General features: G+C 37.1%; 1 protein-coding gene across 2 annotated transcripts in view; it reads right to left on the reverse strand.

Annotated features, from left to right (window-relative positions):
• Positions 1–12,029, reverse strand: part of LOC114659314 (collagen alpha-1(XIV) chain) — a 306,226-nt gene that overhangs the window by 43,434 nt on the left and 250,763 nt on the right. The window contains exons 33-35 of one of the 2 annotated variants that reach the window (XM_028811737.2): positions 11,124–11,177; positions 5,853–5,906; positions 4,941–4,994 (exon numbers count right to left, since the gene is read on the reverse strand). In XM_028811737.2, the coding sequence (XP_028667570.2) occupies positions 4,941–4,994; positions 5,853–5,906; positions 11,124–11,177 (162 nt within the window). The remainder of the gene's footprint in view (positions 1–4,940; positions 4,995–5,852; positions 5,907–11,123; positions 11,178–12,029) is intronic. The other variant, XM_051932843.1, reaches the window with a different exon arrangement.

Below are 12,029 nucleotides of genomic sequence, written 5' to 3' on the forward strand. Positions count from 1 at the left end.
TTGACGGCATACTTTCCAAATGCTGAAAGGTGGTGGGGCACTTCAAGCACAGTCCATCAAATACTGTAGAACTTGAGAAACAGCAAGTCGCGCATGACCTGAAGACTGAGACACTCGGACAAGACGTGCCGACTAGATGGAACTCCACTCTGGAGATGGTGGAAGCGTATGCGAAGAAACAAACAACCACTAAGAGATGCACTAGCCCTACATAAAACTAACGTGGTCATGCCAACAAATGCTGAGCTGGAGAAACTTCTGAAGCTGGAGGCATTGCTCGAGCCCTGCATGTAAAACACACGTTTTTTTTATCTTCTAGCAATCTTGCACGCTTTCATTGAAAAATGTGCGTCTCCATCGGTCATTAAATACACATAGTGGGAGTGTGGAGTCCCTCACTTTAGCGGCAAGTTCTTTTTTGATACTGTTGGATATTTGACCAGTCCTTTAGCACATGGTTTGTCATAAGTTAGATTGATATTTATGCCATTTTAATATAGTAAATATGAGTGGGCCAAATTTTGTGAAGGGATGTCTTTTGTGATACAGTACGCAATGTTTACTTTGATTTTAAGAACCTCCTCATTAACTTTTACTTTTTTTGTGTGTCATTAGCAGTGGTCACAGATGATGACATGCCATGTGGGTTTTTTATTTACTTTGTTTTCTGAAAGGTTATGCTTATGCGCTATTCCATTTTAAAATCGGGTTTCCAGTAATGTACGGCATTGTGCCTACCAACATTTCTCCTGATGCTTATCAGTACCTGCAAAACATTGGATTGATCATAAAAAAAGACTGGGGAATCTTTAAGTCACTGTGCGTTAAACTGATAAGTTTTTTGTGTCAGATAATGGGACATTTAGTGGCCTCCTCACATGACGCAACAGTAGTAGTTGGATTGGGAGGAGGGCTTGCCATCCTCTACTCATTGCCTACGCTCTCCTATGAATGTTGTGATATTACATTACAGTACACCCACAAAGAATGTTTTTTAATTGCAAATTGGATTAAAAATAAAAAAAAAAAACTGTCGCACTGTGCAGACCTAATAAAGTCCAGTTATAGTTAAGTATGACTACCTCTATGTAATCCTCAAGTCTATCTTACAGTTTTTTTGGTGCATACAAGGCCCTCACAATTTAATTGATATTGAATTGATTTTGGGAGATACTTTACTGAACTATTTGGAGGAGAGAAGTTTGTTTCATGTTCAGTGGTGCTGCCCGCTTTATGCCATCTGTCTCGAGTGATGGAGAGATCAGAGGATGACCCAGTCTATATAATAAAGTTCAAGCAAACCTTCACAATCATCTGTTTTACAATATAAGCCCAATTGTTTGTTTTCTATGATCAGCATCGAACAGCCCTAGAGTATGAGTGAATAAAGCCTCCTCACAGTTGAAGTTTTGTCTTTTTTAACTCTTGTTCCAGTTACCTGAACACGTGAAGTACATTTATATGCCCTTATATTGTGTCCATTCTTCTTAATATGGTCTGATTGCGCTTAAACTTTGTGGTAAAATTTCAACATTAAAAAAAAAATAAATTTGACATTAATCATGATTAATTACACAAAGTCATGCGATTAATCGCAATTAAACTTTTTCATCGATTAAAAGCACTAATATATATATATCGTAACAGACAGCCAGGGACCTTGCCCCGCAACGCCTGGAGGAAGGACGGACCAGGAGAGCGGCACTATTCTTCCCTGGGTGCCTGGACAGTCCTTGAACCCTGGAGGACAGCGCTTCCGCTACACCAAGAAGTACTGCTGGACCAGGGATGGTGTACACCTGGAGTTCTTCTGGGTGCAAGGGCAGCACTTCTGCCACACTGGAGAGTTGGTGGAACCAAACTGTAAATAGTAGTTGTAAATAAAACGTGTGTTGTGGACATTTGGTGTCGTGTCTGGGCCATCTTTTACTATATATATTATATATATATATATATTATTCTGGGAGGTGCCTGGCAGTTTATCTAGACAGATTTCATTTAGCAAAGTTTCTAATTTGGAGATAGTGGAAAAATTGTGTCGATGGGAAACTGAATTTGGAGTGTAATTGTTCGTAGAATGCAAAACAATTATATACAAATCTCTAAATGATTTAATCCCATATGTTTTCCAAACATTAAAAACTGTGTGAGAGGATGGGAAAAAGTGGTTATCATGTAGAGGTGCCACAGATAAATTATTTTCTGACTTGAAGTGCTTCCTACGTTGTTTCCATATTCTGAGTGAATGAAGGACAATTGGGATGTTAGTATATTGATGACACCTTGTATTTACTGGTGTACAAAGCAAGGAATATAAAGAAGTACTGCAGGATTTCATTTCTATTGCAGACCAAGCTAGTGTGTGTTCATCTGTTTATGTCAATGTCCAGGTTTTTATAGCTTGCATATTTGCCATCCGGTAATAAAAGTGAAAATTTGGTAGAGCCAAGTGAGATTAGTCTGTATGATGCACATTGTAAAAAGTCCTTTTTTTTTTTTTTTAAGAAAAACAGTAATTAATGTTTAGTGAAAAGTTTGAGGAACAATTTAATTGTCTCTGGCTTCTATAAATGTTGCTAATAAAAGAGGAGCTAACATTTTTCATAAAATTTAGCATTGTAGCCATCAGGACCTGGGGCCTCATGCATAACACCGTGTATAGAATTCACATTAAAACATGCCATATGCACAAAAGCGGAAATGTGCGTAAGCACAAAAAAAATCCAGATGCATAAATCTGTGCGTACACCAACTTCCCATGTTCTTCCACTCCATAAATCCCGGTCAGTGTGAAAAGTAACGCACGTGCCTGCCGCCCCAACCCGTCTACTCCCAGAATTATGCCTCTTTGAATATGCAAATCAATATAAATAGCCCTTAAGCTCAGCGTTCTGTGAAAAGACAATGGCAAAAGCACGGGGGAAAGTATAAAAATTTCAGTGAATACCAAGTGGAGGCAAGGAAAAACGTACTATTTGTTGGTTTAAACAGAGGTATAAACACCAAAAGGAAGTTGATCAAGTGACATAGAGTGTCAGAGAAACTCGAAAGTTCAAGTTCACAAAGTCGCACATTGCTCGAAATAAAAAAGAAGTTGTCAGATATCAAAGTCGCCGTTAAAAGGCGAGTCATAGCCCACCCATGGAGATTTCTAAATCCATACTTAAGAGCATATTCCTTCTTCTCACCAGTACATTATTGATACTCAAGAATAGATTATTTCTTTATAGATAACTATTTCTTGCCCACAATCAAATCTTGCAAGTATGACCCCTCTGATCATGGAGCTCAAATCACTATATTAATCCATTTCTATTTTTTTTCCGTGTTCTTTAACAAATTTACATCTTTATGTGTACTAATTCTGTGTTTAGTAATTTGTAAAATCTATTGTTAAGTTTTTCTGAGAACTTGTCACAGCACTCTGTGCCAGCAATCAGTGCAGAGTACTAAAAGAAATAAATTGAATTGAATAAAATTGAAAGTATCAGTATTTACTTTTCAAACCACTCGCGTAGCTCTCTATTGAGGTGCCCCATACACTCACTAGAAATATTTTCTCCTGAGCAGCATTCCTGCTCAACCTCCACAGCTCTTAAAGCAAGTGCTACAGGAGTCATAATATTAGGAATTTCAATTCATTTCTATAAATACATTTCTATTTATTTTTCTGTTTTAATTTCAGCTAAAATTGAAACTATAAATATTTAGGCAATAATATATTAATCTGTCAAATATAAACAGCCTCAACCTATTTTACTTAAGAAACTTTTTTAAAAAGTTGAGATGGACTTCAAGTTATCTGAGCTGCCACAGAAAGATATGGAATACTTATTTACATTGCACACACACACACACACACACATACACCCACACACACACACACGCACGCACCCACCGACAAACACCACTACTTTATTTGACTTTAGTGCTACATGAATCATTAGTGCAAACTAGAGATTTTAAGCTTTAAATACTTCTGTAAAGTTTTGGGGTGAGATAGATCTAATTTTTAGTATGACAAAAAGTTCATTTTTAACTGACAATATTTATTAAATGAATGATTTACATCAAACTCTATAACACTGTAAAAATAACAAAGAACTGAGTATTTTCTACCAGAAATCTTTCACACAGCAGAGCTATTGTTAGAGTTTTGACATGCAGAAAATACAATTTGTTAGGTTCCAATATATAATCCACATATTTGTTCTCAGGATGTCAATATTTTACTGTGACAAGAAATTTTGCAAAACTATATTGTATTTATTTCTTTAAAAAATCTACCAGTTGCATGTTTTCTGGATGTATTGTATCTCTCCCTTATAATTGTGCCTCTCTTTCATTGCCTTATTATTGAAACTACATACAATGAAAACTGTACTGAGCCTCTGGCTTTCTGTATAACTTAGGCAACATACTGTCATAATGCATCTTCAATCCCAATGGCAGTTCATTATCGTTTTATTGATAACATGCTTTGATATAATCCTGTGTAGAATTTGGCACATTATTAATGTTAAGAAATATCTTGGCTACTGAACAAGTTAATCAATCAGTTTATTCATTTAATGATGTTCATAAAGTGCAAGTTCATGAAAAATCTAACAAAGAAATTAATAATAATACTAAAACCATCCTCAGACGTGTTTATTTTGCCGTACTCAGCATAAAAATAAAACTATTTTTCTTTGAACTTCACTATATACATACAAATCTACAGTCACATTTACAAGTTGTACTGCAAAGCATAAAAATATGAGCTAATATTGGTAAATGATTGGGACATTTATTCTTAAAATGTTATTTAATAAATATTCGAAAGGTGATGGATCTGGTCATAATTAGGAAGACAATGAACTAGTTAATGCTGCATTTTTGTTAAAACCGACATACAGACATGAACAGTCACAGGCTACTTTTTATTATATTCCACTTACCGGCAGTCCAGTAGTCCCAGGTGCACCTGGAGTTCCTTCTAAGCCACGGATTCCCTGAAAAAGAAGATTAGCTGTCACAGACACTTTACTTTACAGACACAGACAACTCACTTACCTTGTCTTTGGTGCCTTCTTTCTGACCAGCTACCACAATGACAGATTTGTTAGGTAAAATGCCTTATTAAAAATGGCGCTACATTCCTGTTCTCAAACATACACTTTCTTAAAAACATTTCTGATATTTTAAAAGCCAGAGATTTTGAAAGGCTTTGTTTGGCGTCAGAAAGAGAATTGGCAATAGAAAAGTCTTGGACATTAAGCATTTATAGATTTCTTACTAATCTTTCTTTACATTAAAATGACAAAACCAGAATGAAAGAGACAAAATGAAGCAAAAGTAAAACTACATTATTTTTCTTTAATGATGTTTTTTCACTTGATGTTTCAGAAGTAGTTTCTCCCAAAGTCTTTCCTTTGATTAGTCTAACATTACACTGTTTGCTTTGGATGCTACCATCTTGTACAGAGCAATTGCACTGTACAGGTACATGCTGTGTTGCCCAGTAATGCACTATCCTCACTGCTAAAAACAGTTGTGCCCAAAGAAACACTAAATAAATAAATAGTAACATTTATAAACAAAATGGAAAAACCAAATACCAATGTGTTCCCAACAATGATGTGTCCATAATGATAATAAAAATAATAGCAAAATGGAAATACATATTGAGGCATTGAAACAAAACCAAAAAAGCAATCAACAATGCAATTCTGACAATCTGGAGACTGAAATCCATTTTGGCAGTTTCCCTTGTGCCTCCTGCATGTTTATATAACCAGTTAAATATATGGAAAGCAAACATTCTAATTTAAAAAAAAAAGATACAAATTTGTTATTATTTTTCTTCTTACCTTTGGTCCTGGCATGCCACTTTTTCCCTTAGGCCCTTGTGGACCAGGAGGACCCTTTAAAAGAAAAAAAAGTTGTATCAGAAAGACTAAATGTAGAAAAGCATCATTATGTACATTTTATTTAGAGAAACTGATCTATCTTTACAATTGCTATTTTTTCAGATGTTAAAAGGAAATACAGTACATCTGTGTGATCGTATCAGCATTTAAGTTCAATGTGGTGAATTACAACATTACATGTCTGTTCTGTCATCATATTATATTGTTGATTATTTTTGTCAATAGATGGGGACTGTTAGTAATAATTTGATTAACAGAGTTATTTCAGGAAATTCAGGAAATAAGCAGTTTATTAAAACCTCAAAAATCACTTCACTTCAAAACAGCGCTTCAGATAACTCATAGAATAAGAAAAACAGCAGTTTAAACATATAGTGATTTCAAAAGTGAATGTTTTTACAGATATCACAGAGACATACAGGTCAAATCACATTATCTATATATATAATTCTCTAAGCCGCCGCCAGAGCAGGCAAGACACCCATGAAAGCACGCAGGAAGGAGCCACGCCCACCTACTCTAAGACCATTGGATACGACGAAAACTCGCAGAGCCACGCCCACCAACTCGGATGCGACGCCTCGGAAAACACAACGTCATTTCTGTTTGTCTGTGCTACAGTCCACATGCATGTCTGAGGCAAGTTGATTTTTCGGATACGACGCACAACCGCGTGCAACATCGCAAACTGTTTTACACACTACATACAGCAATTTACATCCGCGACAAACATGCGTCTTCTTAGATGGTCCTGCAGGAACACGGAAAACGTTTCCCCGCCCACCAACACTCCTTATTCCCCGGCCCGCGTCCACCCTCGCTCTCTAGGCATTCCCACTGCCTGCTCATGTGTCCGGACACAACAACTCACCGACCACCCCGTAAGTCGCTTTCGTCTGTGCTAGGAGTCCACATGCACCTCTGAGCCACGTTGACATTTCATTGTTCTTTTCGGTTATGACGCACGCACCACCATCGTTTTACACGCCATGGTCTTAGAGTTGGTGGGCGGGTCTCCGTGAGTTTCTGTTGCGAGTGGGTACATGACCAGGAGGTGTGTATGCTTTGAGAACAAGGGTGGACGCGGTAGGACCATGTAAGAAGAGGCATGTTTGTCGCGGATGTGAATTGCTGAATGCAGCGTCTAAAACAGTTTGCGAGGGGTATCCCACGGGATCCTTAAAACAATCCTTTAAAACTGTGGTTAAAACACAATGAAGGAAGCAGTCTTTAAAAACCAATAAGCCCTGTGCCTCTGTTTCATTAGCATCTCACCTGCTTCACCGATGCAGGCCCTGCAACAGTCGAGACGCTCTCTCAGCAGCTGACCTTCTCTGTGCCTGACTCCACTATAGGCTGCAACAAAATTATGAAAGTACGGGTGCATTTTTTTCACACAAGCTGTGTGTGTGGGTGGGTTGGTGTTAGTTAGTTAATTAGTTACTCGAAGGATTTCAAGATTTAATATGCACAAGCGGTAACACTGCAAAAGCAGCTCAAACCAAAAAAGATGGCTGGCAAAAAGTGGCCGACAAATTAAACGTGTGTGCATTGTACTTACTGAAAGCAGCGTTACGGATTTTGCAAATGTTCATTTTTTTCGCTCTGCTTAAAAAACATTTAAAAAGCAGTGTGATTATGCAGCGTATACTACTCCGCGGGTTGGTATACAGCGTGTAAAACAGTTTGTTTGTCGCGGATAATTTGCCTTTTACTATTACACGAAGACAATTTCCTGTTAATACTTCGTTACATTGATATAGCGGTGTTCTCAGTATTCAAAGCGCTATCCACACAGGGAGGAACCGGGAAGCGAAACCACAATCTTCCACAGTCTCCTTACTGCAAAGCATCAGCACTACTACAGCGCCACAAGGCAGTTAAAGATACACCGGGCTCGATTTTGTTTTCACTTCTGTTTACAGAGATCGGGTCGTAGATAGCATTGTTGCAATGTTACTTTTCTTGGTGGCTTATTACATTACGGATGTTTCACATGTTCATTTTTTCCCCTGTGCTTAAAAGACATTAACAAAGTGTTTCTCAACTGTGACTCCGGAACATCTCAGTACGCAAGCTATATTAAGTGTCAACAACGAAGGCTCGCTACACCTTAATCTACAAGTACTGACACTTATCCCTACCGACGAAGTAACTTTCACCAGCGTCGCCTTCTTCGTCACAGACGATCCCGCTTTCAGTCATGGACAATTATATGTTGCTTTCTCCAGAGGTCTATCTTTTCATTCGCTCACAGTGGTATCCACAAACCCACCCCATTTGGACAACTGTGTCGTTCAGGAAGTGTTCACCCATCAATCTCTAATTATGCGGTGCCGCGGGTTGGCTAGTAGAATATAGAATAACAAATATTTTTCCTGGCCCAGACAAATGTTCATGCAAGATCATGTTTAATGGATTTAATTTTAACAAAATGCAAATTTCAGTAAAACAAAGTTTTTTTCGTCCATTGAAGATAATAAAATAATGCAAAAAATACTTAATGCTGGACTTTGCAACAGGCTGTCTCTTTCTTGTTAGACCAAATGAAAGTGAGATTTCAGGTCTCGGGCAGTCTCAGCAAGGCTCAGCAAGAGTGTAGGTATGACATCCTACAGGTACAGTTGAAGTTGAGTTACAGATATAGTTACTAAACTTTACCTGATTAAAACTGGATGTATACCTGTAACTTCTGATCAGTTTTGATACCTTATGTGCATGCTTAATGTTTCCATCAATAACTATCACTAGATGACCGAAAAGTGTGCATGCACAATGATACTGGCAGTGGCAGCAGAATGCAATATCTTTGCAAAATAATTCAGTAATTACTGCAAAATTATTTAATACTTTTATTAAATAATTACTGTGAAATACAATACATTTGCAAAATAATGCAATAGTTTTTTTTATTTTAAGTAGCGGGAATAAGCTTCCATAGTGCCAGATCTAAACACTAAATGTTATGGTACGTTACCTTCGAATGAAAACACTGAAAATTTTTTTTTTACCCATGCGGGTGCAAATCTGGCTAGACGGGTCGTGACATCACACATACCTAAGGCAAATTGGGCAGTGATATTATAGTGCACATGCATGAAAGTTCTGCGCATGGCTGCTACAGCTCTGTGATGTAACACTGGCCTTGCAAAGCATCATGGGGCATTAGGAAAAGTATTAGTCTAAGCCATTGCAAGGCGAATTTCCAGTAAAATATTCATGTAAAAAGACAACTGGTGAACAAAGCATATTCACTGTGAAAATTGCTTTGTCGAATTTCATCACTACTACTTAGAGCCACCTGAAACTTGGTAAGCTTGATTCCTGACAGTGCAGGAGAACTATATAAAATGCACTAATTGCCACTTTGTGCAATAAACACATCAGGGCTGTCATAATCGTAATTGTGATTAATATATGGTTAATTTGCAGCCCTGCAACACAAAGACAATCACATGATAAAAGCTGATTGTGCAAAGGCTGTTTTATGGGAATTCTCCTTTCACAAAGGCTGCATTAAAGTTGGGGCAAATCTAAAAAAAAAAAGGCATGATATATTTTGGAAAATTAAACCTTCACTTAATATTCTGAATTATTTTGATATTCACTTATTCGTTAAGCAGTATTTATTTTTCAGTCAATGGACAGAAACTAAGTGAAATTTATCTTGGCCTTTACTTAAGCCTCTCTGGAGGGTTCCACGGACATACTGAAATTCACATTTTGCCCAAAAGGTCTATTGATTCTATTAGTCATAATATGAATTACTGTATATGTTGACAATGTAAAGATATTTATTTTTATAGTAACTATTTTCAGCATGTTTTAAGGTCGAATGGTTTCTCCTTTTAGTGTAGATGGCATTGTGGTGCTTCAGAGTGCCTACGCTTTTACCATCACCATAAAATATCCTCAAGCTAGGACAGCTTAATGCTTTGCATTTGCATCCCAAAAATAATCATGATGGTATTGTAACTGTATGCCTGTTTTTGTGCTGTGTTCATGTCTTACTTAAGAGCTATGGAGTGCTATATCCTGACCACATTTAAGCATTTAAAAGCAGAGGTGGAAGTAAAAATGTGTCGTTTGATCAGTTGTTGCTGCTACTAACCCACCCGAGGACATTGCCTTACTTTTAAACACGCTGGCTGACAATGAGGAAATAGAAGAAAAATTTGATGACCAGAGTGGCCTTGGTATGTACTGTATAAGCTGTCACTCACAATTGACAATTTTTTTAAAATAACATAAACAAGTTAGTTGAATTTTACTTTCTACCTGAAGACTAAATACCTGTCACTGATGGGAGGAGCAGCTCCACCACTAAAAGAATTTTGAGGTGCCAGTTTGCCAAAATTTTTGCAAAGCAGATTTGTTGAAAGAGCACTGGATCGAGTAAATCCTTTACGAGCACTTGGTTGTGCTGGCCAGTGACAGGTAAATAATATGGGCAACTCTATCTTTTATTTATTTATTTATTTTTTGCATCTTCTATTTTTCTTTTATCTTTGCAAATGCAACATCAAAATCCACCAAACCAGCATCCTCTGAGGTTGAGGCAGCCATTAAACTTTGTATGCAAAATGCAAGGGACAAGGATTGGAGAAAGAAACAACCACTAAATTTGAAACTATAGATGGACACAGTTTAAACTTGTTAATATTTTCATTTCAGATATTACATTTACAGATAAATGTTATAATATTTTGAATATTGTAAGTTTATACAGTTTATTTTGATCATATACATGTATATATTTTTGTTTTATATAATGTACAATTTTTATACGTTTATAGTGATTTAAAGTTTGTGGTTTTATAAATAAAAATTGTTTAATTCTTAAAACCTTGTTGTGGTAGAACATAAGGTCCATAGAGAAAACCCATCTGTAATAACCACCTAAAACATTAAATTTTGTGGACTCAATGGGCTTCTCAAAAAAAGTAGTAAATGTGAGCCCATTATGGGATGCCCAAAAAATACAAAATGTGGGCGCACAGTGGGCTGCCTAAAAGAAAACCCACAAAACATGGGGATGTTGTTGGCTGCCCTTGCTGGCCCCTAACATTTCATGCCCGAAGTGAGGACACATTTCTCAGCCCAAACTGGTCTCACAATGGCCCAATATGGGCATGTTTGTTGGCTTTCTAAACATTACAGACAATTCATTTTCCTAAAAGCTGAAGATTTGTCTTTGCTCTATGACATTACCTGTGATCCAGGTTTTCCAGTTTCTCCTTTTTCACCACGCTCTCCAGGAGGACCCTAAAATATTAGTACAAACAGCACACTTTAGACAGCAAAACTGCTTTAGCCAAAAGCAAAAACAATTGTCAGGAAACTGAAAGGGACACCATATTCTAGACCAGGGGTAGGCAACGTCGGTCCTGGAGTGCCACAGTATGTGCAGGTTTTTGTTCCAACCCAGTTCCTTAACGAGAACTTAATTATTGCTGATGAAGCACATATTGCTTAAGTGACATTTTAATGCTTCATTTTAGTGGTCTCGCTTGTTAAGGTTCTCCAACCTTAATTGCTTATTTCAATCTTAAACTGCTGCATTCAGTGTTTTAATTGCTCCTTATTAGCAATAAGATGTAAAACAGGGGTAGGCAATGTCGGTCCTGGTGAGCCGCAGTGGCTACAGGTTTTCATTCCAACCCAATTGCTTAATTAGAAACCAATCATTGCCAATCTCAGACCTTATTTAATTTTATGGCTTGTTAGTCTGTGCAATGTAAGGCTTTTATATCGTAGATTTTTTTCCTTTCCAAGGATATCATCCAAATGATTTGAAGCCTAAAACAGATCATTTTCAGTCTGTCACATTTTTCTATTAAGTGTTTTATTAAATCAAACCGTGCATGATGAACACACACAGATGTAATTGGAAAAAAGCTAGCTGGAGAACTGCTGGCTACTTTGTCTTTTACATCTTATTGCTAATAAGGAGCAATTAAAACACTGAATGCAGCAGTTTAAGATTGAAATAAGCAATTAAGGTTGGAGAACCTTAACAAGCGAGACCACTAAAATGAAGCATTAAAATGTCACTTAAGCAATATGTGCTTCATCAGCAATAATTGAGTTCTTGTTAAGGAACTGGGTTGGAACAAA

This window comes from Erpetoichthys calabaricus, chromosome 10 (genome assembly GCF_900747795.2).
Source record: "Erpetoichthys calabaricus chromosome 10, fErpCal1.3, whole genome shotgun sequence".
Lineage (NCBI taxonomy): Eukaryota > Metazoa > Chordata > Cladistia > Polypteriformes > Polypteridae > Erpetoichthys > Erpetoichthys calabaricus.